This window comes from Tyto alba, unplaced genomic scaffold (genome assembly GCF_018691265.1).
Source record: "Tyto alba isolate M040663 unplaced genomic scaffold, T.alba_DEE_v4.0 Super-Scaffold_9, whole genome shotgun sequence".
Taxonomy (NCBI): Eukaryota; Metazoa; Chordata; class Aves; order Strigiformes; family Tytonidae; genus Tyto; species Tyto alba.
Genome location: NW_024881330.1, coordinates 17,877,217 through 17,904,522, shown reverse-complemented (window position 1 = coordinate 17,904,522; position 27,306 = coordinate 17,877,217). Strand labels below are relative to the sequence as shown.

General features: G+C 32.3%; 1 protein-coding gene across 1 annotated transcript in view; it reads right to left on the bottom strand.

Annotated features, from left to right (window-relative positions):
* Positions 1–27,306, bottom strand: part of CSMD3 (CUB and Sushi multiple domains 3) — a 703,442-nt gene that overhangs the window by 429,748 nt on the left and 246,388 nt on the right. The window contains exons 7-8 of the mRNA XM_042785878.1: positions 11,871–12,179; positions 4,098–4,175 (exon numbers count right to left, since the gene is read on the bottom strand). Coding sequence (XP_042641812.1) covers positions 4,098–4,175; positions 11,871–12,179 — 387 coding nt within the window. The remainder of the gene's footprint in view (positions 1–4,097; positions 4,176–11,870; positions 12,180–27,306) is intronic.

Here is a 27,306-nt window from a genome sequence, read left to right as displayed (position 1 = left end):
GGGTCTGCTATTGGTAAATTCATGTCCCGATAGAAGAGTATTTTCTCAAAAACACAATTTGACATGAAACCAAGAAAATTATACTAAGCAGAAAGAGATTTTCACCTTTATTCATATTTATTTCTGAGGAACTAGCATTTGCAGTATTAGATTTTAATTTTCCTTTAAAGAAAAGTTTGCATATAACTAGGCTAATCATGTTACATTGTGAATTGAATGTACCCAAATAAAAAATGTAGTTTCTAACTATACATGTAAAGGGCGTTCATTAAAGTTCAGCTTTTAATGAAGGAGAATTACATTAAGAATACTTGGGGGTTTTCCCTTCCTTGAAATTTTTATTCTTACACACACAGAAAGGGAAGAATTGATTTAGTACAACTGAGGAAGTCAAAGGCCAAATGAAAATTTTACAGAGGGTTAAAAGGAAAACACCTCAAAAGCACGCTACTCAAAAAACCTATCAAGCTCTGCCTTTGTCAACTGGAGCCACAGTATTTATCCTCCTCTGCTCTGAAAGTTCTGTGCCATATCCAAGGTTGTTCTAAAAGCAGTTCAAGACAATCTCTGTTCATCTTCACCTCCATGCTCAGGGGACTTTTGGTACAGGAGGGCTCTTCCTTAGAACCCATCCATATTGTCAGGTTTCAGTCTTTTCCTTCTCCAATACTTGTAGGTGTGATGAAAGCATATAGACTATAGAAATCCAAGTTCCTGCTAGAAATGGAATATATATATCTCTAATAATTCAATTCCATAAACTGCATTCCACAAGGCCATCTAGCAGGAAGTTGTTGGATGAACATTTAGAGTGAACTCTCTCAGAAATATCTGGGTGCTTTTCCAGAGTTCCAAAGCTTATATCAATATGTGAGAAATTCAGAATCATCATTAGTAGCCTGTATATATAGAAAAGACCTTAAAACTTTGGGTAGACAGTTATGATTCACTGAGCAATGCAGGAAGGGAAAGGAAGTATACTTTAGAACAAGAAGGGTAAAAGACATCTCAGTTTTGTGACTGTTAATTTTTCTGACATTAAACATATGTTAAAACTATAGTTAAGAAATTATTCAGGATGACTGATAATAGTATCACAGAAATTAGAATACAATGGTGCCATTTTGGGGCTGTATCATATATCTATGCACACAGATGAAATTCTTTACTATGAAGAAATTAAAGTAAAAATACTATTTTAACAGAGCTATTTCTATTTATTGTAATTCATGTTTTAATATTTCAAATAATTATTTTTTGTACACTATACTTCCCCATAAACAAATAATAGAGTGAAGATTCATATAAAAAAGAATATTCTACTGGATTTCAAAGCACAAGAACTATTATATACTTAAATTTCTACCAAAACCGGAAGCTTGAATTACTATTCTTTTTTACATAAGTCCCACCCTTAAAAATACTCTATGAAATGAATTTTTAAATTATAAATTATGGATTTATTAATATTAAAAAATGGAAATACAAAGGCTTTTGTTAAAGAAAATCAATAAAATAGTGATTAAATTAAAACAAAAGACATAGCACAGTAAAAATTCAGAAGTTAAGTATAAGTCAATAAATTGATTTCTATTTGATCCCAAATCAGAAATTTAAGCACAAACTTAAATCCATTCTGATTTCTGATAAGTACTTAATAAAAAATAAATATACATTTTATTTTTGTTTTGATGTTACTTTTCCAGACATTATGCTTGTTTTTCAGTCTAGTGAAATACAGCTCTATGTGGTTTCCCAGATATCTGTATAGCTATATTTGTTTGTTTACGCCCCAGATAGTCATACGACAATCACCAATTAAAAGATTTCCTGTAGTAAATTAAAGGCTTCTCTAGGGGAAGCATTCATTCATGGTCTGGTCATGAAACTGGGAGTGAGAAATTCCAGAGTTCTAATCCAGACTGAATTAGGTCCCCCAGTGATTATTTTTGTTAATCTCAACACTTGTAAAATTAAATAGATGCATACTTGTTTCAAAGTGTATCATAATATCAAATATTACCATTATGACTTTACTATGTGCAAATCAACTATGCAGTAGTATTGAATGTTACATACCTGATACATTAAAAAAAAAAGAAAGTGAAACAGGGAAAAGACATGCACATAAGAAATGTTAGATGATAATTTCTGAAGACATTGTTGATACAAGGCATAATGTAAAACAGGTATTCACTTATCTTATTTCCACTAACAGTTGAATGATGGTCATTCTTTTAATTTTTTTTAAAAGGATCCTCTCTGTCATTTTAATACAAGTACAGATCCAGCTGAGGCCACACTGGGAAATTTATTCTGAAGTTAACAGCTAAATACATAGGCTTTTCATGAAATATTGCCTTTTAAATGTCCACAGCTACCAAAGTGACTAGCCAAACAAATGCTAGATTGAAATATAAAATCTTAGTTATCTATTTATGACAAGATTGTGATCACTTAAGGTACAAATCATCAGTGTTTTCACCTTCACTTATTATTGACTCACATAGGTATCTACTCTGCTTAACCAATAAAACAAGATATAGAAGTTTCCAGCTTTACATATAATATCATAACATATGAAATTATATAAATATTTTCAAGAACATATTAAGAAATTTCATCACTAATTTCATAACAATCACCAGATATCACAAGAGTCTGGTACTTCATTATAAATATGCAATTTCTATTAATGTTTATATAGTGGAATATTTGATGATTTATGCAAAATAAATTTATAGAGAAACACTATGTTTTATCAGCCATTATACTATTCTCATTTGTAACTCTAAAAGCACAGCTGGACCATCAGACAGAGAACTCAGTGATGTGCTCTATAAATACTACTGTAATTATCTTACTGTTATTTCTTGTTGTATAATCACTTGACTTTCCAGTCACCCAATATTTTTAAAAAGAATACTTGTTATTAAATATCTTGATACAAAGTTTTTGAATAAACCAGAAATGCCTTATGGAACTATTTAGGTGATGCAGTTTACAGAAAAGTTGAATAGGACAATATGCTACATTATAAAAACTGAATATAAGTTTGATTTGCTTTATTTTTCTGACTTGATAAGTGTTAAAGGGTTTTGCTGCTTGAAAACACCTTTCTCTAAAAAAAATGTGACTGATAAGTTGACAGTTTAAAATCTAAAACTGAAAAATGCATTAAAAGTTATGCCAATATGCGTTGCTAAATTCTGGACACTGAATCCATCACTGACATTTTAAACAAAAAATAAGTGCAAATGCATCTGACCTAAAGAGTGTCAAAAGCAAGTTCTTTCACTCCTGTGAAGAATAATGAGATGTAGTATAAGCAGACATAGGCTAAGCATTTAGTCCATCTTTATTTTAAACAATTACTTTTAAATATTTAAAATGCGGTTCTAGCCCAAAAAGGAACTCTATAAAAATGGCATGTTCTTTTGCAAAAGATAACCTCTTTAATGTATTTATAGTCATACCTGTTTAATCTATGCTAGAATGTTGTGTGACTCCTCCTTATGAGTTAATCAGGACACAGTACTCTAAGATGCTGAGCACTTTCAGTTTCTATTTTCTGTAATTAAAATTGAAGGCACAAAGCATCTCCAGAATTTTTATAATTATAGTTAGTTAATCAGTTCAAAATGTCAATGTTAATGAAGAAAAAAAGTTCCAGAAAGTGACCTCATGTGTGTCACTTGGAAAAATATGTGGTTGCACATTTGTAAATGAGTATAAGCTTTGGTTTGTATAGCCTTTCCCTGCTAGTACTAATTTTCAATTAAAACAACATATCTTCTGTTCACAGCTAAGATTTCAGCTGACACCTGGGAGGCTGAATATTTATTTCCTTGCAAATGCTGCAAATTTAGTGTGAAATTACTGACAAAATAACATGCCTTTCTACAATGCCAGATTTATAGAAAGCCTGCCTTCAGAGTAGAACCATATTTAAAAATTGACCATGCAGAATGAAGAAACCGATTTGTCATTTATATTATCAGAAATACATAAACAATTTTGAAAACACACAAACAACACAGACAGCACAAACTTCACTCTTGCACTAGAAAAAAGTAACAAAAAAGAAGTACACTCACAGATAGAAAACTTGTTGCTGTTGTCTTTCCCTGGAAACAATTTAAATCCTCTAGATTTAAAATCTATGGCCTTTTTCACTAGTTAAAAAAACAAACAAACAAACAAACAAAAACACGTATCAGGCAATACAGTCTAAAATATTTCATTTCATTTGACAAATTTTATCATGGAAGTATATACAAATTAGAGCAACTAACCTAACAAGTTCATATTGTGTACATTTGGTGGAAAACAATTTACAAAAACAAGTATTGAGACCAATTTGTACACCTGACAAAGAAAAGAAGTAGGATTTGTACCTTGATTTCTCTTCCCCATACCAAAAAAAAAATCATGGCCAAAAGTGTTTATTTACACGGACCATATAGTTGTGCAAAACACTGTCACACATTTTTGGAATGTGGAAAATTAAAAGAACGATAGATATGATTGCTCTAAAACAGCTGAACAGCTGAACCTTATCTGGTGTTTCTTCTGTATTAAGAAACAGTAATGTTTATTCCCTGCGCCCTCTATTAAAAAAAAAAAAAAAAATAAGAAAAAGAGAAAAAAACCTTACAGAATACTCTCCTATCTGCCAACTGAAAAGTCAGTAACATTTTTAAAAAAGGTACTCTGATATTTTTTTAAACTGCTGATTTTCTGTGAAATTTTAATTCGATTATTCTCTCCAGTGATAGAAAATTTAAAAGGAAAAAAGAGTCATCCACAACATGCTATTGAAAGCACACTGAAATCCAATATATATGCTCAGATCTGAATTCTAGAAGAATCCAAGCAATTAGGACATATATTAATCCACATACATTCTGAAAGAGTTTGATCAGCAGTAGAAATGTCAACGTATTTTTTGTCAACATATTTTGCTTGTTACTTCAGATGTTAAAATTTACATTAAAAGTCAGTATTACATTTGGGAAAAAAGACAGAGCAGAGACAACAGCTAAAAAAATGAAATGTTTTAATAAATAAAAAGTCCTTTTAAAAGTAACACACTGGAATACATTCTCATGATCTATAGGGATCCAGATTACCTCCCCATTCTGAAAGTATCTCCACTAGTTTTTTTTCAAAATCTACCTTAGTTATATTTCTAGATCTAGTGTGGAAGAATAATTTTTATCCAGGAAATACTGAGATTTTATCTGTGTTTTGATCACACAGAGAAAACAGAAATATTCTGATCATAAAAAAAAAAACACTGCAGTATTAAATTAAGCATACCAGGATAATTTTCTGGTTTAACTGTGGAGATTTGGATACAAAAAAAATAAAATATGGTCAACTGTTCTGCTGTTGGTTCTGCAGCTGGTCCTCTTCCCTGAAAATTGTTATTTGCCAAGTGTGATATGGAAGGTAGTTGGCTCCCACTTACCCCTAAACCCACAGCTGAATTATTTCTGTAGAAGTCTTTATTTTGGTCTGCCTTTATGATAAAGGCAGTTAATCTAGGCAAACTATATGGCCTCACCATATTTTTGAAACAAAATAACTAATATAAAGAGAACAAAACTAAAATTTAGCAGGTATCAAAAGGTAAGAGTAAATAAAACAAAAGTAGCTCAAGAAACTTTTTCTTTCAGTCATTAATATAAGTGTCTCTTCTCCAGTATACTCTGCCATTAAGTAATGAACCATTCATAAAAATGGACCTTCTAAAAAAATTTAAATTTTAAGTATAGGTTAATTTTGGGTACATTATCTTCAAGTGACTATGGATTAAACATATTTAAAAACTATATGGAAGAAGATGCTGTATGTTGGACACAAGCAAATACCGCTGATGAAGACAGCAGAGATTAAAGGAACTAGGTCTAAGAGAAGCTAACAAGAGAAGACAGTACATCATCAGAGAATTTTTCAACACCCCTTAACTTCCTATACAGAATCAATTAATAGTTAAAGAAACCCTTACATGAGGCATAAATACTGAAGTAACAAAATGTTATTGCTGATTTTACAAATAAAGGTAATCATTACTGTAAACAAGAGCAGAATGAGATTCAGGAGAAAATAGCACACTATTAAGAAAGAAAATTTATACGATGGATATAGGATATGATGATAAAGATTTTTATACTTCTGATGGAAGAGATCATCATCTTTTAAATACATGGATGCTTTTATCTCAAGAGGCAAAATGCAGATTTCTTTGTTTATCATCATAATGTAAACTATAAACATTGCTCATTGTTCTGGGAAATAAGTTATTTGCAGGAGCAGAACATATCTGTTGCCACAAAATACTGTAATTTATATATATATATCTATATTTAATCTTTAATACCAAATGCCCTTCCCCACCTCCTCACCCCCAAATTATTTGAAGTCCATAAGCAATTCTATCCTCAGTGGAAGTCATTGACCCAAGAACTGTACATTCACACAGTAGAGCCATATTGGAATAACAGTAATGCACTCTCATCACTGTATGAAATTTCTAAGATGCTATTTCTACATAAGTATAAATGTAGGAGTATAGCTCTAAGCTTGTTTTGGCCATCAGTGTAAAATAACTCCTCATGAATCAGAAGAAAGGCACATATATTCTTCCAACACCTAAGTAAAATGGGAGTGGGGTTGAATACATGATCTCAGGTGCTGGGATGGTTTTAAATTCTTGCTTTAGGGAGGTGTTTGTCCTTTATTTTCAGAAATCATCATAATAACACATTAAAGAAGGAAGACTGGTTTGTGTTTTTTGTTTGTTTCTACTCATCCTCAAACACCTGAATGGCATATCCATATTCTATGTACACAAGAAACAGAGTTCACAGGATCTAAGGTGGAACTGAAAATAGTTACAAGATTGTCTTGGTGAACACATTTAAAACAATCAGAAATTTTTATAACTATTTTTATCACTTTGCCAATGTTATTAAATACCACTAAGAAAGCATGCAATTCAAGATGTCTGAAGCATCTTTACACTACAAGAGAAAAATTTTAATTTTAACTGGGTTTTGGATGTGATCTGTTGAACAGTAGTTTCTGAATACACTGTGAAGGAGTATAGAAATGCATTTGATCCAGACATGCCATCACTAAATTACGTGTCATGCTACATATGCATGTATATACATAGAAACAACCCCACCATCACAAAAAAATCCCATACCCAAACCACAATAAATATATTCTTTAATACTTGATAAACTAGTTATTATTTTGCACATGCCAGTGTGGAAACCAGTGAGGAAAATTGTAACTGTTCAAAACAGTTTTAGCATACACATGCCATTAAGTGCAGAAAGTGGACTTCATTTTTCAGAAGTCTCAGAGGACAGATTCATGTCAGTAGACAGTACAGTTGTAAATACCTAAGCTAGTCCACAGAGAGAAATGGACACTTTAAGGGCTCAATTCATCTGGCCTTAGATAACTACTCTCTCACGAGATGAGTTTAAACTTCGATATATCCATTTCTCTCAAGACAAATAGTTCAGATGTGATAATGTTACAAACAGCTAAATATGGTCAGACTAGTATATTCTCATATTTCTGAACATCCAAGATCCAGGGAAATAGATTAGTCAAAAAAAGCAAGATACCCCTGAGAAGGAACAGTGGTATAGATGGAAGGTAGCAATAAGATTCTCCAATGATTTGGAGAACAATATTGCATTAATTAAAACAGATGTGAACCCCAAACTTCCTTTATGGCCTGTCCTTCAATCTATTTCAGAATCAATCCAAAATTAAAACTGAAAAGTTAGATCAAGGAAATTAAACTGTTCAGAGACCAAACTTACATATACATCTAAAAATTATATCTACCACAGAATTAATCTTCAGTATTACTTTCATATTATTAATTATGTAATTGGCAAAACCATAAAAATCTATTGTAAAGATAATAAAAACTTATAAAAACCTATCTGATGTAACCACCTATCCAGAGCTGTAATGCAAGGAGAGGCTTAAAATTTTCCTTAATACTACTTTAAATACATATGGCTCATAGGTTGGTTTGTTTGTTTGTTTTATTTTTATAGATTTAAATGTCAGCAAGTTTGTTTCTTTGGATTTTTGGGAGTCAAGAATGCTGGTGTACATCTCCTATCCAAATAAGTCTCTTACAATTCTGAATGTATTTTTGATCATGTGACTTGATGAAATGCAAACAGTAGCATCAGTACTGTGTAACATCGAATTAGAGATTATGTCATAAAATGCTGAAAATCTGAAAACTACTTAGTCATCCACCTTGGAGATTATGTTCAACACTGCTCAGTCTTTTTTTTCTGTTCAAATGGATTTAATCAGGACCCAAAAGATGTTAGGTTTCTCTTCCAGCTATCATATCTAAATATATTTTTCATTAGCCTATCAAGCTGAATCTCGAACGTAAGCTTTTCACTCTTCATCTACTCCCTCCTTCTACCAAAAGGCTTCATTGTTCCAATAACAAGAACTCTTCTCGCTCCTCTCCCTAATGTATACATTTATATATTATATACTCATTTGTCCTTATTTAAGTTCTCCACATACTGCATTCACTTCCCTGAAACATTTCTCCTTTCATCCTTACATTTTCTTTTGTAAGGTAGAATGTTCAGAACAATATAACACTATTATAGTTCTTAAATTCATCTGATACAGTCTGAATTCTTTTTGATGAAGGAACTATAACCATGTACATTATCCTCATGAGATCTCACTACTCCCTTATAAAATACTTGTACTTCCTTACTTCTAATGAAAGTATTTCACCAAATGTGTCTAGGGTTCCTTTTTCCTCTCTTAAATAGAACACAAAGTCTTCTTGTCTTCTGTGATTTCCAACTAATAAGGTTAGTGAAGAAATTTTTCAGGCAGCCTTTGACACAACCTACAATTATTGTTGAAGTAGTAAGAGTGGTAAGATAATAAGAGTAAGAGTGGTAGACTAATGTACACCTAGAAGTTTAGTTTTAGATAGATAGAGACTATCTATTTAGATAAATAGATAGTTCTCTCTATGCATCTCTTTCATACACACACTTCAACAAAGTATCAGTTTAGGAAACAAAACAATATTGTTATTGTTTACTCATTCTGAAATATTTTATTCACAGAACAGTCTTATAGAAGCCAACAATATGACTCTTATTTTTTAGTTATTTTGCATCAATGCTAATGTATCATAATCCAGCACTATTCTGATATCACTACATTCTCAAAAAAGCTTACAGTGGAGACTACATGTATGGTACGTTTTTACCATTTTAAATATACACATGTATGATATAATAAATTTTAGTAAATTATATTTAATATATTAAATTTTATCTATTCAATAATTAAATAATTTTCATAGATTTGGGAGCATAATTCTTAAATTATGATCAAGAGCACAAGAAAAATATATTTCCAAAATAAAACCTTATTTTTAATATCTAATAAATAGAGAAATAATTTTAAAGGAATTTACATAAACATCTTAAGTAACTTTTATATGTAGTTCCATAGTAATTCAATATGCAGGGCAAGACAAGTAGTTTTTATACTTCTGTGCATATTTCATTGTTAAAGAGAAGCTAAAATATTTCAGTTGAAACCTACAGGAAACTCCATAGAAACACCTACGGAATATGTGCCCATAATGAAAATTTCTTCAAGTCAACTAACAATAGTCTCAGATTCACAAACATTCCTTCAAAATATGTCCATGCCTTTGTAATGAGGAATATTTTATGGAAGGCCATTACAGGTTATTTAATGAGGGTCATTTGATATGTTTTCATGGCTATTATAAGTATACTAACAAATATTGGTGTTTGCCTATGAAGAATGGCAATTTTTTACTTCATATGTGAATACCCACTTTAATAGCATACATACATATACTGTTTTGTGAATATTATAAAGTAAAGAATATTTAAAAGATTTTGTATAAAGAATGCTAGCAAAATTAAGACTTTAAATGTGGCATGAGGCAATAATCTGCGCACAGAGTTAGGAGTGGGCTTTATTCTCCAGTGGGAGAATCAATACAGTCTATTTTCATCTGTATGTGCGCTGTGGTACCTTTTAGTGCCTCGGTACTACTCTAATATGTGACGGAAAAGAACTGTAACGTTACTTTAGCAATATCTTGGTCTCTTTTTTTTTTTTTTTTTTTGTTTGTTTGGTTTTTTGTTTTGTTTTGTTTGTTTGTTTGTTTGTTTTCCAAAAATGTAGGATTTAACACTTTAATATGACAAAGTAATTCAGAAGTATGTGCCTTACCTATATTTTAATTAAAGGACAGGTCAGAGAAGAAAAGGACAGTGAGAAAACAGTGGAGAGGACATTATAGTTCAATGTCTACAAGTAGAAGATGGAAGAAACTGTATGTATATCACAATTCTGGTAAATTCAGTTGCCAAATTAGAACACTCCCACATCTTCAGATTAGAAGAGATTATTACAAATCCTCAAATACTCCCTAATAACTGAAAATAAGCCTGCTTTTTTTACCTTGACAAAGAAGTTCTGAAGTTGATGTATAGCCACACAACTAGTACAAACCAAGCTCAATTAATTATACCAGTTGATAAACATGAAAATATTTCAGTTTTGTACTGAAATTTATATAAGTGAAACACAAATAGTTGACAAATTATTTCTGTTTCATATGCAACCCAAATATAATGACTGGTTTTCAGCTATCTTGCTTAAATTACGTTTCAAAAATCTATATAACAGCAGCTCTGCTGTTTCAGTTGTTAGTAAACAAAGCTACAATAACATATCAGGGGACTATCTGATGCAGTAGGACAACAGATCCCAATATAAAGTTGTTTTTACAGAATATCAACCATATAATGAGATCTCTATAAATTGTTTGTGATATAAAAAAAAATTTCCTCCTTCATATATTTGTATTTATAAATTCTTCATGCACAATAGATTAATATGTAACAACGGGTTAGCACACAATAAATATTAAAAATATATAATAAATAGTATTCAACATTAGCCTGAATAATTACGCTACTCCTGCCCTGAACTTGTGTATGTGTAAAAACATATCACATGTAATTAATTTCTGAATGTCTCTTATGGTTAAATTAAGACATTCCAACATTGTTATTTCTCAGCCTCATGTTTCAGATATAGTTTTTATCTTTAAATAAAATAATGTTTTGTTTATACTCCAAATGTTGTTCATTATTAGTACTTTAGCATTTGAATCAAATCATATGAATATAGAAACATATAAAATCTTTAGCTTCACTACTTTAATACATGCAACTGAACTGCCTAGTGGTCTATACTTTGCTTCATTCATTGATTTCATGTTTGATAGAATAAAAATGTACAGATGTTTTAAAAAGGCAAAATTTTGCTAAAGGTTTAAACAGAACTGAATCTGCTTACAACTGAATCACTGATTAGTTTAGAACAAAACTATAGCTATTTATAAGGTAAATTTTTTATGATATATTTGATTATTTCTAAACACATGTAGAATAGATTAATATTTTAATCTCAATTCTCTAAACTTTCATCATATCTCATACTAGGCTTGATAATGAAATATAATGATATAAGCTATAATGTGACATCAAAAGAAAATTCCTTATCTTTCCCTTTTGTCTTTTTATAAATCAATTTGAATTACTATGACGATATTATTATTAATTTAATTTTTCCATCTGGCTGCCCCACTAGAACTCAGTTCTAAGCAGATTTAATCACTTTCCCATTTGATCCAATGACATCACCTGAATGGATACCTGACCTTCTAATTTATACAAAATATTTTTCTGTAACCATATGGGCACAAGTAAAATAATATCCAATACCTCTATGAGTAATAACTGCAAGTTCTTTAGTTCTTTCTATCTGTTCAGCATTTCTTGGTCGTCTTCTTGTGCTTTGTAAATTTGCTTGATGAAGGGAGAGAGCTTCCTTGGAAGTGGCCGACTCCAGAATTGATTTTCTTATATTCATAGCTTGCACTTGTTGCTCTTCAGAAGGTTGTCTACAGGTGGTCACTGCACTGGATACAGCAACATCAGCAGATGTGCTAGCAACAGTAATAGCACCAGTAGTGGCTGCAATACGCTCCTCTAACTCACCAGTGGAAGCAGTTTTGATCAAAGTGGAAGAACCTGTGGGACACACAGTAGCACTGGATGCTAACTTTTTCTTTTGAATTGTGTTTTCCTGATCAGCCTAAGAGAATAATTTTCCCTCTGTTTAACATAGGAAAGACAACTGACATAAAAAGAGGAAAGTTGATACTCTTTATTTAAAAATTTGAAGCAATCAGAACATTTTTTAATACTAGTGAACATCTTGTAATTATAGTGACATTACAAGTTTATTTTTAAATGTCCTCAAGTACTTATAGTATAAACTTTTGTACCAGTCAGAATGACAGCTCATAATTTCCACCCCTGCAAATTCAGTCCTGAAATCAGCATGACTAGAGCAATATATACAGCTGTACAGCTGTATCATTAAAAGGGACCCCACATGTAGAAAAGGGATTACGACCCTATCGAGGAGTGAAACAGCAGCATTATATAGAAACCTAAGTAGTAGGCAAAGCTTCCGTGCACCGACTGCTAATAAGGCTGCCAAATACTTTCACATATTTGATTCTTTTCATCAAAGCTTGACAGGGTTCTAAAAGCTCATTTAGACTTAATACAAGGCCAAGCGTAGATGGATAGTAAAAGGTTCACATTTAAACAATATATCTAATCATAATTATCTATACTTTATATTAGACAAAGACTGCATCTGTAATTCTCTTTTTCCTCTTTGATTCCTGTAATAGGCCAGATTATTTTACTCAAAACGCCCACCCAAAAAATGTTTGCTGAGTTAAAATATTGTCCATGTACTGTTTGTGAAAATATTAAGTTAACAATTCTAACTTTTCTAGTAGCTAAGCTATATAACTCATGTGGGAATTTTTAATATTTTATTAACCTTTTCATCCTTTCCCATTCCCTAGATTTGGTTTCAAATATTTGGAAGCCAAATCTCTCACCTGTGAGCATTTAGAACATCTAACACAGTAGTCACTCCATCTTGACTGGAACAAATAAATGACTGGGCAATGCGTAATAAGAAATTAGCATAAACAAAGTTGATGTAGCATGAACTGTACTATAATGTACTAGTATCTTTAAACCATGGCTTTCTTATTCCATTATAATGATTAAGGGGCTCTTGAATAGTCATTCAAACAATAATATTCCACAAATAGTCATTCAAATAAAAATATTCTCTTTTTACTTCTGTGCTGTCCTTTCACACAGACTTTGAGACTTGTCCTTTAAGTGTCGTGGATGATGACAGGATGGAAACAAATGAGAATTTTTGTAGTTAGAACCTATACACTAGAAAATGGAAGTAAGACTCCCAGAGGAACTGAGAAGTATATAGCACCTTTCATGCACAAGGTATATCAAATCTCTTGACAGAATTATCAAATGTACTGTATAAATAAGGAACAGATCCTAATGTCAAAAAGACTCAGTCTTGCTAAAAACGCTCTTCTGTTTACTACCGAAATTTTAGGCTGAAAATGTTTCATTTTGTGATACTATCAAAAAAATACTACCACAACAGAATACATTATACGACTAATAAGGCTGCTGTGGGTACATATTATTTTTACCATGTTACATTTATTGTCTTATTATCTGTTCTTCAGTACAACATTTCTAAATCATACAGTGGTGGTTCCCTTTGAAAAACTAAACAATCTTAAAAGCACCAGGTAAGACTACAAGTTTATGTGTCAGAGACCAAAACAAAAACTACTTACTGTACTACGATGATAGCAATGTAAATAACTAAAATAGACCTAGACATGCTTTATTCTTTATTTCAGAATAAAACAAGAAAATTATCACAACAATTAATAATATTAAAAGACTACACTAGTTATGATTCAGGATACAACAAATTTTGACAGACTGGTATCAAGATTAAAACACAGAAAATACAAGCACATGGTTAAGAGATATTTTGGAACAGGTAAATGTTTAAAACAAAACTTATTGCAGGTTACATAACCGCTACTATTAAAGCAAAATCTATGTGGACACATCTTTATCATGCAAGAACAGGCAATCATCAGCTTCTGATATCAAGCTCAAAGCAAAATTGTATTTAGAATCTTAGTTAAATGGCATGCCATGTCCTAGTGCTTTAAAGAGGCACAGCACTTTAAATGAAAAAAAATTAAGAGAAAGTTCATCTCAAAAGAAAAAAACAAGAAAAATTATGCTTGCTTACAGCTTCAAAGCTTAGACATTGAAAAGTGCTGTACTACTTTCATACAGAGGCATGTTTCAAGCTAAACACCTAACTCGTTAGGCTTCCATATCCACTTACACTGCAAAAAAGACCTCATGCAGATCACTAATGGATAAACAGGTTGGTGTTATTTATAGGGAAGATTTTAAGACAAAATTAATGTTATGTGTAAACAATTTGGTAAGTATCACTTACTGTTTAGAATAGATGCAGTCATGTTTGCCTAAATATAATTTGTAATCTGTAAAAGCATGAACTCTGATGTTTTAGTTTAGACCCATGTTGTGTGGGCAATGTAACGTACTCTCCACTTCAGTCATCTGCAGTCAAATCTGACATTGAATTTTGTCAAAGACACTATTCTAAAAATTTTAATTTCCTGTATGATACAAAAAAAAAAAAAAACCAACATATATTATTTTCCCTTAATATTCTGATTTAAATAAATAAATAAATAGAAAGACACACTCACAATGAAAAATGGTACAAGAAAGAAGAAAGTAAGACTGATTTCTGCTTTTTGGATAAAGTTTAAACCAACAATTTCCAGTCAGCTGAAGTCAACTCAGAGGTAGGTCATCACTCTGAATTCACAATCAACAACCAAGAAAATTTGAGGCTTGAAGAACTGTCAGGCTGTACCATGGGAGGAAGCAATAAGGATTTGGAGGTAAGAAAGATTAATTCTTGCTTGGGGCATGGGTTCACAAAGAAAGGGAACCTGATGAGCCCGGACTAAAGCAGTCTGAGACCTACTAGACTGGACAACCATTTCTGAGTCCCTGTGGATGGAGAACAGATTAAAAACGGTAAAACTGAGGACTTTTCATGTGTCAAATTAGATGGCTTAGGTGAGGAAACATTTGAAGTGATATTTACACTTGAAAATACGCAACTATATAGAAGTGGAAAGAGATCAAACTCTCCAGAGCAATTCAGTTCAGAAAACTAGTCTGAATGAACCACTACTCAAAAGTGTTGTAACTGCTAAAACTTTGGATAATGTAAACATATGGAAGACCCATAAGTCTTTCTATTTATATAGGAGTGGAGGTTGCTCCTGATTCCAGGATCATTTTTAGCAAAGGAAAGAGACAAGACCCTTTGACATTTGCCTGAGACAAAGCTCCAAAAATAGATAATGAATCTGTGCTAGATGCACAAACTTTGCATATGCAATATGCTACAAGTATACACTGGGTTCCTGCTGTAAACATGATAGAAAAGGAAATTTACCCCAGATAAACTCATAGTGGAAGTTCTCATGTAAATTAATCTAATGGACTAACTTTTTACAAGTAACCCCTGAGGGAATAAAATAATTTAGGGAGATAATGAATACTTTTGGTCACTGCAGAAGCATTCACCAGAAAAAAAAAAAAAAAAAAAAAGGTAGAAAATGGTATCTAATACAGTGAAAATGCTTTTACTGATATTTTTTTTTCTTCCTTTTTAGAAGTCTATGACTTGGGAAAGCTCACCTTCAAAATGGGAAATGCTAGAACATTCTATCTTCCCTCTCCAACCAGTACAGATATTTAAAATGTATTCATGTAAGTAATGTGTCAATACTAAATTAAAATTTAACAACTTTTAGAAACTGTAGGCCTGAAAAAGAGTAGCCACAGTAGTTCCTATGTGTTGGAAAGCATAATCAGACAAATAGAATTCTTGTTATAGATCTTAATTTGAATCTCTATGCACTTTAGAAATAAATTGTTTTCTTAAATCAATTAATTACAGACAAGACAACCTGAGTTTTATTCTCATTTTAGAATCTTGAGATCTATGCTATGTTAACATGTTTTGTTCAATCTCAGATTAAGGCATAGATTTCAGTGGTGGCTATTGTCTCTTATAAAACCAGAATGGTTTTTCTCTTCCAGTTCCACAAGCTTCCACTTTTCAAGGTGAAGCATCAGTGATTAGTCAACATTCATTAACACATGATTTAAGATTGTGGGATTTTTTTCATAAAATTAACATAATTAACTACCAATATTTAATTGCCATTATTTTTTTTGTAAGATACAACTGAGAATGATGTTTTAGCAGCATTCAAACAGATAGGGTTTTAAGGAAAATCAGTTAATTTTTGACAGTGTGAAATTACAAAATTACCATGCTTTCAGATATTAGCCATTGACTGGGCTGAAAGAAACTATTTCCAGTGCAATGTCATTTTTAAATACAGTTTTGGCATTAAGTATGTTTCTATAACTTCTGTTATTACAAGCTAAATGTTATAATTCCGCAGACTGAAAGCACAGCCAGTAAAACTTGACTAAGTTGAAGACCCACCATTAAATGTCTGAAATGCAACTAAAGTAGTTGATTCATAAAGAACTATTTGGGAAAACTTTTAAAGATTTTCTAAATTTGCTTTTACTTCAGAGACAACTGATGAACAAACAAATATTCTAATACTATTTGTTTGTCCACTGGTTAGTAATACGATGCTGATTAGGAGTCAAACTGATCAAAAAAGAATGAATATTCTGTTGTGTGGGTTTGGTTTGTATAACACTGGGATTAAAATAATTTTTATCCACTGGATCAAAGAATAATTCAGGGCGAAATGGACCTCAGGAAGTCTCTTGTTGTTATGACAATATAAAGCATGGTCAGTTATGAGTTCATACAAGCTGCTCAGGGCTTTATCCAGTAAGTTCTGAAGAAAACCTTCTAGGAGGGAGACTGCACCATCTCCCTGAGCAATTTGCTCAAATGTATGACTTTCCACACAAAAGAAAATTTTCTCTTTATATCTGTCCCAAAGATCTCATTTCAAATTTTGTCAGTTGTCTCTCATCCTCACACCATGATCCACAATGAAAAGCCTGACTGTCTTTTCAATAACCCCCTTACAGCTTGCAGCATCTGGAAGCTTCTATTATCTTTCCCCCTTTCTCCAGGCTGAAAAAGCCCAGCTCCCTCAGCCTCTCCTCATGGAGCAAGTGCGCCAGCCCCTAAACATCTTGGTGGCCCTCCACTGAACTTGTTCCATCTTTCCTGCCATGAGGCCCAAAACTTGGTGCACTATTCCAGCCCTGGCTACAGGAGTGTTGACTAAAGGACAATAATGATTCCCTCTGATTTACTGGCTACATTCCTGTTAATATAGCTCAGGATGTTCTTGGTACTCTTTGCTGCCAGGGCACACTGCTGGGTCATGCTCAGCTTGCTGTCTGCCACAACCCACAGGGATTTCTCATCAGACCTCTTTGCTATCTGACAACCACATTTCCAAGGGTGCTTCCTACCCAGGTGCAAGGCTTTATATTTGGCCTTTTTGATTTTTGTAAAATTCTCATTGGCCCATTCCTCCAGCTTGTCTATGTCTCTATGGATGGCAACCCTGTTATCAACTATATTGACTGTTGACTGACTTTTTGACATCATCTGCAGATCCAATGAGTTTTTACTCTGTCACTAATTCAAGCTCATTCATAAAAATGTTGAATAGATCTTGTTCCATGATGGACCCCTGCAGTACTTCATTTGTTACTGGACTCTAGGTAGAGTATGGCCCATTTATGACTATCCTCTAAATTCACATGGTTTTAACTTTAGCAGTGGAAGAACAGATAAAAACTCGCAGATTGTTCATAAGACCAAATAAATGGGATATAAGGCTACTGTTCAGCAGCTATTCTGATTCTTTAGAATAATTTTTGCTGATTAATTCCTAAGAATCAGACTGAGTTCAACATATGAGAGCAAACAGGGATACCTACTATTTTGTTTATTCAGGAGGAATTAAAGATGCAGGATTTTATTAGTCCTTGTGACACATGTGATCCATACACAGATTTCCCAAACAAAGCTAACGTTTTTTTAATGCAGATGACCCTAAATGGCACTCATTGTAGTAAAGTGTTAATGCAGTCAGCCTGGGATTTTTCCTGTGTATCTCAATACCAGGAAGTAACTTATGGGTAACTTTTGCAATAGGTAATTGAGAAAGAAGTGTTGATAGTCTTCATCAAAAAGAAAATGCATATTTCATTAAAGAAAAAAGAGGCGGTTACAATTATATATATTTTTTTTTAAAAAAGTATATTCCCTATTCATTATTCTTTCTCATGTTCAAGGACTTTCAGCCAAGACATATTTAGTATCCTTACTCAAAACCTTACAATAGTTAACTAAGTTTGCAGTGACCAGTGCATCCCATTAAGAAAGGCTGGGGTTTTTGCTATTAAAATATCTTAATTAACTGTTTGATGTTCTCTGTCATTAAATATCTGCTGCCTGCAAGACTTTCCAATAAAGCTACAAGTCTAATTAGAATGTATTCTGGATCTGTTAAAGGTATTTTCAAGTTAGTGTAGATATAACAGCTTATTTGACTTTTTAACATTTTTTTAGATGTCATGCCAGCCTTATTTTTTTCACAATCTCTTTTTTTACTTCATAATTTTCTAATATTTTTACCTGATCTTAAGTTCAAATTACAGTTTTATATCTGTTGATTTACATATAAGTAATAGAATAGAAAGGAAACCAAAATGCAAATATACATTTGAGAATATAAAATCAGTATAAATGGCTGATTCTTCTGACATTCTTCTGACAAAACCAATTTTCAATTCCCAACTACTCAAGTAGGAAATAAAACTGGATTTAAAGAAATACATGACTGTAAAAATACTGTTTAAAACAAGTTTCTAGACTTTGGTTCAAACAGGCAATGATCCCTGGATTTATCCAAATATCAAAGGCTCCAAAAGCTGCCTAGACAGAAGTCTAATACATGGACTTTTTGCTTCCTTTTGGTTTTATGTTGTCCACAATTTGTGTGAATTGATTTAGAACTTAATTTTTATTTCTTTTTGGTACCAGAAGGCATCTCTTTGTATAATCATAGTCTCTCATGGTTTTTTTTACTTGCATTCTTTGTTCTCTCCCTCTTTTTTCAACCTCTGTATTGTTTCTTTCTTCTCTTTCATATTAACTTTAAATGTAAATCGACTGCTGCAGTAAGACATATACCAGAACAGTCTGAAAGTAACAATTAAGCATTGACCAGAAATTTTCAGGGATGAAGGAGATAAAAAGATTTGTCATCCTTCAGTACAAAGTATTCAGTACATAGAGAAGTGCAAATGCACATCTCTCTGATTTTCCAGATGCTTCTCTCAGTGAACTTATAATCACCTGAAAATTTTGTAAGTAGATACTGAAAATATGATAAATTTATGTATCTTCATTTTATCAAATTGATTACATTTGAAAATCTGAATTTCTATCCAGACAAAATAAACCTTCTAGTTTTTGGTAATATAGAAATCCAAACACCTTAACATGATTTGTCTCTCCTCCACAAAACTTTGGACATAGACAAAGAACTACCACATATACCTGTATATATAAATATTTTACATATAACTATAAGTAAAATCTATATATCTAAAATATATAGATATTTTACATATATCTATCAAAATAATAGATTCTGTTCCAGTGAGATACGTCTTTTTAATTGAAAAACAATATGAAAATAACTAATATAAGCACACATATGGATATTGTTCTTTCAGATCTTTTAACTTCAGTGAGAAAATATTTTTTGAAAGGACTATTACTTTTAAGAAAAAAAAACAAACCAAAACCAAACTTTAACACAAATGAATGTTTGTAAATGAGAAAGCAGTGATTTGAAATGCAAAATAATTATTTTTGTATGATCATTTGTTTCATGGATATAGGAACACTTTCCTTTCTTCTCAGAAGAAGTGCACATTAATGCAAGATAAATCTGTGGAATTCACCATAATGATATGAAAAACTGTATAAATTTGTCAAGACAGTTCTTCAACAGTATTACAGGAATCTATGAAATGAATGATAAAATGCTGGCAGTGTAAAGTATTCATATCTATTGTCCTTATTTACTAGTAGTCGTCTTACAAAAGAGTACCTTTATTGCATTTCTCAACTAAAAATACTTGTCAATATTGTCTTATATATTTATTTCTTTGTAATTTGCTCTTGTGAATCATGGTAAAACAGAAAGACTTATTTACCCTTTTTAAGGATAGTACAACATCATATAGGCAAATATTCAAGAATAATTAATGTACAGAGCACGTACATAGCAAAGTATATAGCAACCATTTCAAAAAAAGATAAGTTTCTTACTGTCCTAGGAACTACTTAGGATAAAAGGAATCTGAATGCTTTCTGTACATTCTGCAGTGCAAAATGTAACCCACTGCCCTTATTATGGACCATACACCAGAACAGAACCTGCTGCTCCATTCCTTCATGGATGGGATTTTAATGACGGAATTTTGGACAGTTTTGGAAAGCATCCTCTTCTGAGATATTAATCAGAAGAATCAAGAAATAACAGGGAAAATATTACAACCTTAATTTATTACTGGTATGTGTGCTATAGCTTGACTTTTATAAAAAAAAATAAAATAAAATAAAAATCAAACCAAAAACAAACAAACAAACAACAATGAAAAGGGTTTCAAGCAAGTTAAAAACTATCATAAAATCTTGTATGTATCTTTTCAAAAAATACTTTGATGTGAACATGTATGATGGACGTTTAGTCAGAGGTTGCAATAAGTTTAAAATCTGAAGGTTTTGATTTCTGTTTCATGTGTCACCTTGGACATGTTATATTGTAGTGCTCTCATTTGTTATCAAACAAATGAAATTCACACTTTCCTTTTACTACCACAGGGATATTAATATTAGTTACTAAATGTCTGTTCAGTGCTATACACAAGTAAACTAGAATGCATAAATCAAATATACAGTTCCAAATAGAACAATACTTTCTAAAACTGGAATTTGACAGTCCTACTTTTTATTTTTTTCAATTAAGTTCAGATGTGTGGAAAAATAATGAATGATAAAACCAGTAAAAATCATCTATTATTTACTCCGAATATCAAAAACATTTTGTATAATTGCTCTCAAGTATCTGGGTCAGGTGTCTAATCTTTGCCCTAAGGAGGCTAAATGCCCAAATTTTCTATTATAAATTCAGTGTTAGGAATCAAGGATCTATTTGACTCAAACTTATTACTAAAGATTACTAAAATAATTTAAGACTCCAAAAATTTATCCAATGTATTAATCTTCACTATAGGGAAGATAACTCTAAGAGCTAATATTCTTTCTAAACAGATTAGCACGTTAGACATAATGTGAAGTTCTTAGAAAGGTTGTTCATTTATTAGGCAAATGGCAAAGACAAGCTTGAAGAATGGGTATCTTGCCAGTTTACCTTAATATCTGTCTGTATATGTTCATTGCATAGAAAAGAAAACAAATTTTAATATTTAAGCAAATCTTTTGCATTGTTTACTCTACCTGTGTCTAGCAAAATTAAAAGAGAATGATCCAGAAATTCTGAAGACTATAGCCCAAAAAGTATAGCTCTGTCATTAGTAATACAAACCAACAGGATTTGTGTTGACCCCATGCAGGATTGCTTTGGCCAGAGGTTGTTTTCACTAGTTTTGATAATTTGTAGCGATCCAGTGAATATTTCCTGACCTTTTTGTATTTCAGGAATGTTGTGCTCTGGGAATACCGTATACAGTAAAACTCTGATAAAGCTCTTTAGTCACTGTATAAAAAACAACAGCCATTTCTACTTATTGAGGTTGAGGGAGGCTCATGTGCAACTTTCAGATTTTAGTAAAGAACAATGAGAAAGAAGTAGCCTGTGTTAACAAAACATATACAAAGAAACAACTGAATTCCAAGCATGAAGAGGAAGCCCCCCTACCCCATCCCATCACCACCATGAATATTAATCTCATCCCAACACAGACCCTTGGATGCTATTGATTTGTTGTAATTCCCACTCCAGGGTCACAGTGAAAAGGGTGAAAATAAGACAAGGGGAAAATAGTGCAGAGTAGGAAGGCAGTTCTTAACTTTTATAAGAGTATTATTGTTATTGAGGTTTTTCTATATTAGATAATTTAGACTACTAGACTGTTAAAACTTTAATTGGATAGCAATAAATTTTTAATTCCATATAAACTGTGTTCACTTCAACCATTACAAGATTCTGGTTTTAACATTATACTATACAAGTGCATTACAAACCGACTAATTTTAGATCTGAAGTTTAGTATACCAAATGTTTCTACGTATCTTATACCACTGAAGTACTGTTCAATGACTGTTGGGACTCTGAGGGCTCTAACAGGCTGAAACAACACTGCCCAGCCTCCTTTGGGCCTCCCATCACCCATGCCCATGGGTCCAGGACCCCTGTCCTGGAGACATCGGTCCCTGCCCCGGTGACACCCCAGCAGTGCTGGTCCCCAGCTCCACACAGCCCTGCCCTGCCCAGCCATGGGGCTAGTGTCCTGTCTAGCTTTGGCCTGTCCCTGTTCCCATGGAGGTGCCCAGTGCCCAGGGCTGTGTCTGCCTCCGGCTGCCCCCCAGCCTGCCCTGTTCCCTGGCTGGGGGGCCAGCACTGGCTGTGACGCCCGGCACTCTAGGCCCCCACACAGATCCCTTGTGATCCCCAGCTCACCAGCCCTCGGAGACCCATCGGTCCTTGCTGCACCCTGACAATTACTGTCTCTTAATCACTGTGAAAAATACAATGCCTATGAACAAAGCAGAGTATTAAGTTTAAGAAGAAGTATTATTCTTTTATTTCTCACTCAGAATAAATAAATTAAATTAATCTCTAAAGAGAGCAAATGTTAATTATAAAGTAACGCAAAGTTGGATGATATATAAACAAAACTACTATTTTTCATTTTTTGGTTTTATCTAAAAGGTCAGGACAGGCTACAAAATAATACTTTTTAAGAAAGGTCAAGTCTTGAGTGAGATGAAAGCAATTCTCTGGGAAGGAAGAAGGTTTCTTCAGTATAGAAACTGATTCAAAATCTACTTAGACTTTGTAGAGACAAAGCTATTCTTGTAGAACATTATGTGCTGTCAGCATCAAGTGGGCAGTAAGTGAACTTCTAAGCTATGAAGTGGGCATCCAGTGCAAAACAAGAGCTTTGACTCAGGAAAAGCTTCCTTGTGAGATGTCCCCACTGATTAATTAGTCAACAATTTCAAGATTTCTTAAGCTAAATGATTACACATTAAAATAAATTTTAAAAGTATTCTTAAAAGGGTTACGTATGTATTGTCTTAATGAGCATTTCAGACAATTTTGCACCACAATACGATAGCAATGAAAGAGTTCTCTTTCAATAACCAAATGGTTACTAATATCCAAAATAGCTACCTCAGTGCAAGTATCTTTCCTCGGCAGTGTATTATGTTGTACAGAGAAATGCTCACAAAGAGATGTCTCCTACCGGAGAAAGATATATTTAAAAGTCTAAAAATATGGCAATTTGATTTTCAGAAATGGCAGCTGGTTTTGGATACCTCTTGCATGCTTTAGCTGCTAAAACTTAAGGAGGTCAAATTTTGAGATGACTGATTGCTCAGCATATCTGAACACTTCAGACTTTCACAGAATGACTGAGGTTGGAGATTGTTTAGTCCACCACTACCTGCTAAAATCTGGCTCAGCTAAAGTAGGATGCCCAGAAGGGTGTCCAGTCCATGTCCAGTTTCCATTTCTACAGGGATAGAGACTCCCACAACCTTCCTGGGAAACTTGTTCCATTTTTCAAACATCTTTACAGTAAAGAGGTTTCTTCTGTTTAAATACAGAATATGGAATTTCCCATATTTTCACATGTGCCCATTACCATTTATCCTTTCACTGGGTACCACTGAGAATAGTCTGGCTTCATCCTCATCACATTCTCCCATCAGATATTTATACACATATATAATATCCCTGTATATTTTTTTAAAATATTGATCAGTTGAAGTGTCTTAAAAACTGATATTCTTTATATTAGAATCATATATTTTTTGGAACCTCATATCTGAACTATAAATTTAGAATAATAATACATTCTACACATTCTTTTCACTTTTTATTTTTCTTATAAAAATACCCTACAATTAAGTCTGTCTCCTGTGACAATTATATTCTTGGATATAAATCCTGTAGGTCAGCAAATAAATTTATTTCCCAGAAAAACTCAAAGCTGACACTGGCACAAAATCTCTAAGATCATGTGTCATTTACACGCTAAAGAATACTCTCAAAAAATAAAAATTAAATTTGTATGATGTTATCAATATTTTTTAATTTTGTGGAGACAGAGAAATACCCTTTCAAGCTGTTAATCTTCATCAAGTTTTCTAAAATGTCTCCTTTCTCTAAACCAAGGACATACAGGTTCTTGGACTCAATCACAAAATCTATTCTTCTAAGAAAAAATGGAAATTAATTATTTTCACAGAATTTTCCAATTTTGTAGAGTCATATTAGAAAGCACGACTTTCTAGTTTCTTCTTTTGTGGGAGCCTGATTTTAGCAATTTCTTTACCTCTATAAAAAAATCTACCTACATTAGAAGGCACATTCATATCATTAGACCATGAAGACAAAAGAGGTCCTGGTAAGCAGAAATAGAATTCAGGTTTCAGACAACAAAAAGAATAAAAAACAGAAATTAGGACTAATATTAGGGTAGGTTACTTGGAAAAAAAAGCATAAATAGCAGGCCATAGAATCAGGGAGCTGAAATATGGAAACTAGTAGAAGGTCTCTATTTCAGACATTGATCTTAATGTGTCACAACATATTGTGGTTGCTTTCCACATAATAGATACTTCAAACTAAGTAGAAAAAGACTTGTGTAGAATTTGTTAAATTTTTTCAATATTCTAGAAAACTATAAATTAAAGGCTGAAGTTGGATTCAATTTAGGCTGCTTCTGAATTTATTTTTTCTTTAAAAAGAAAGATTATATAAGAATACTGCATATGAAGAAAAAAAGTTTTTTCTAATTCATTCCACCAGAGTCACGTTATTTTTCAAATTGAGATACTTCAGAATACAATTTGAATGTTCCCTTATTTCCAGCATACTGATATTAATGCCAGAATCAGAGACTCAACAAGAAGTTGAGAACATAGAGAACATGAGGTAGTTACATGTGCTTTCCTTATGAATTGCACTGAGATTACTGAGGTGGGAGAAAGACAATCTGAGAAAATACCTGAATCCAAAGTCAATACACTACATTACAGTAGTCTAAGGTCCATCAATGACACAATAAGAAATAAAAGAAAGCAGGAGGCACTATACAGAATTTAGATGCTCTTTGTGCCATCGTAAATACTAGAATATTGAAATTCTGTGAACCTTCTCTTGTGTGAAAAGCAACAATTCTAAATTTCATATCAGTGGGTTATGCAATAATTAATGGGTTTCTGGGGTATAGAATTTTATTGGGGATGTTATTATTGTCACTAAGATGATATTTTTTGTTAGTATTTTATTTTTTATGTCTTTTAAATGAGTAATACTGAATTATTAATATTCCTGAGGAAAAATAAAATTCTAAATATAAAAAAAGAACAGTTTCTCTGTGTTTTTACCTGCAGAAGATTTTATGTTTTTCTACACGAATGTAAAATTCCTTGCACTATATATAATTCCTTAGAATTTGAGGTCCTTAGTGGGTAACAAGTTGAAATAACTATCACTTAATATTACTGGGATTAATGTCAGCAAAAATTATAAAAGTAATCTCTAAAACAATTTTCATATCTTCTCCTGTACAAACTAACTTACATAGTGTTATGATTTGAGAATGATTTATTTAAACTTATCTTGATGGATAACAATTTGTATTAAGTATCTTAAACAATTTGTATTAAACATGGATTTATGTGAGCATTTTTGATTAACAGGGAGTTTTGTTGAGTTGTTTTGGGTGACAAAAATTCCATTAAAAATTTTTCTCTTCTCAGAAATGTAATTATGAAAGACATCAGAAACTTTATGAGTGGGTCTTGAAAAATATTGAAATGCTCGTGCTTGTTGCTTATAACATATTATGTTCTCTATGTCTCTCATTAGGTTCTGGTTATTACTACTTAGAATTTTTCTTCTGTGAAAAATGTTAACAGTTATACTGTCATTGCTATATATTTACTTTATATAAATTAGATGGCACTATGACAATCTTTGAAGAGGCAAGAGTTTCTCGAAGATCCTATAGAGTTCCAAAGTAACTTCTTTCACATGTGAGAAAAAGTTACTGGATAGCAGTGATCAAGAATATTCAAGAATATAGAGTAAATTCATTCCCTCAGGAAATAATAAATGAAAATAGAACAAAAACCACACCACACTGATTCTAACACAAAATGAGTACAAAGATGAGTACAAAAGGAAACATTTTCCCTATGTACAAAGACCATGGGATACTTAAATGTCAGTTAAACCCTCAAAACTGACATTGTGATAGCCTCCACAAGAGGTAAAAGGATTAATTTCTTCCAGATCTGTTAATATTCATAAATTCACATTAGGGTCATTGGGAAGCTGAATGATTCTTGGATTAAATAGTACTGAGTACTGACTGGTTTGATCTATGTGTCAAAATAGTGTGTCCATATGGCTTCAGAAAACAGCACAAGGTCAGCTTCTTAAAACTGAAATTTCCTTCAAGACCATACTTATAATTTTTTAAATCATTAATTTATTTAACACATACAGGTTTTATAACTTTCCAGGGGCAAATATGATTTAAACATGTGGCTTTCATATCTCTTTCCTGAAAAGACAAACTACCCAGCACCAATCTGCATACAAATGAAAAGAAATCCTTCTTATATCTCCAGTTATAAACCTACATAAGCTATTTGCCTGTTACACCTGTACACTAGACATGTATATATTATGAATTAAAAGGTATTGCCTTTAATACCAAGTTTACTATTAAGTGAGAAAGGAAAGGAATGACAGTTGAAGGAGAGTAGAAAAAGCAGCATTTTGTTTTACTTTCAGAAAGTCAATATGCCCGTTCCCTTTTGTATTTGTTAGAGTTATTTAATTGCAATATATGTCCTTCAAGTCAAGGATTCTCTTCA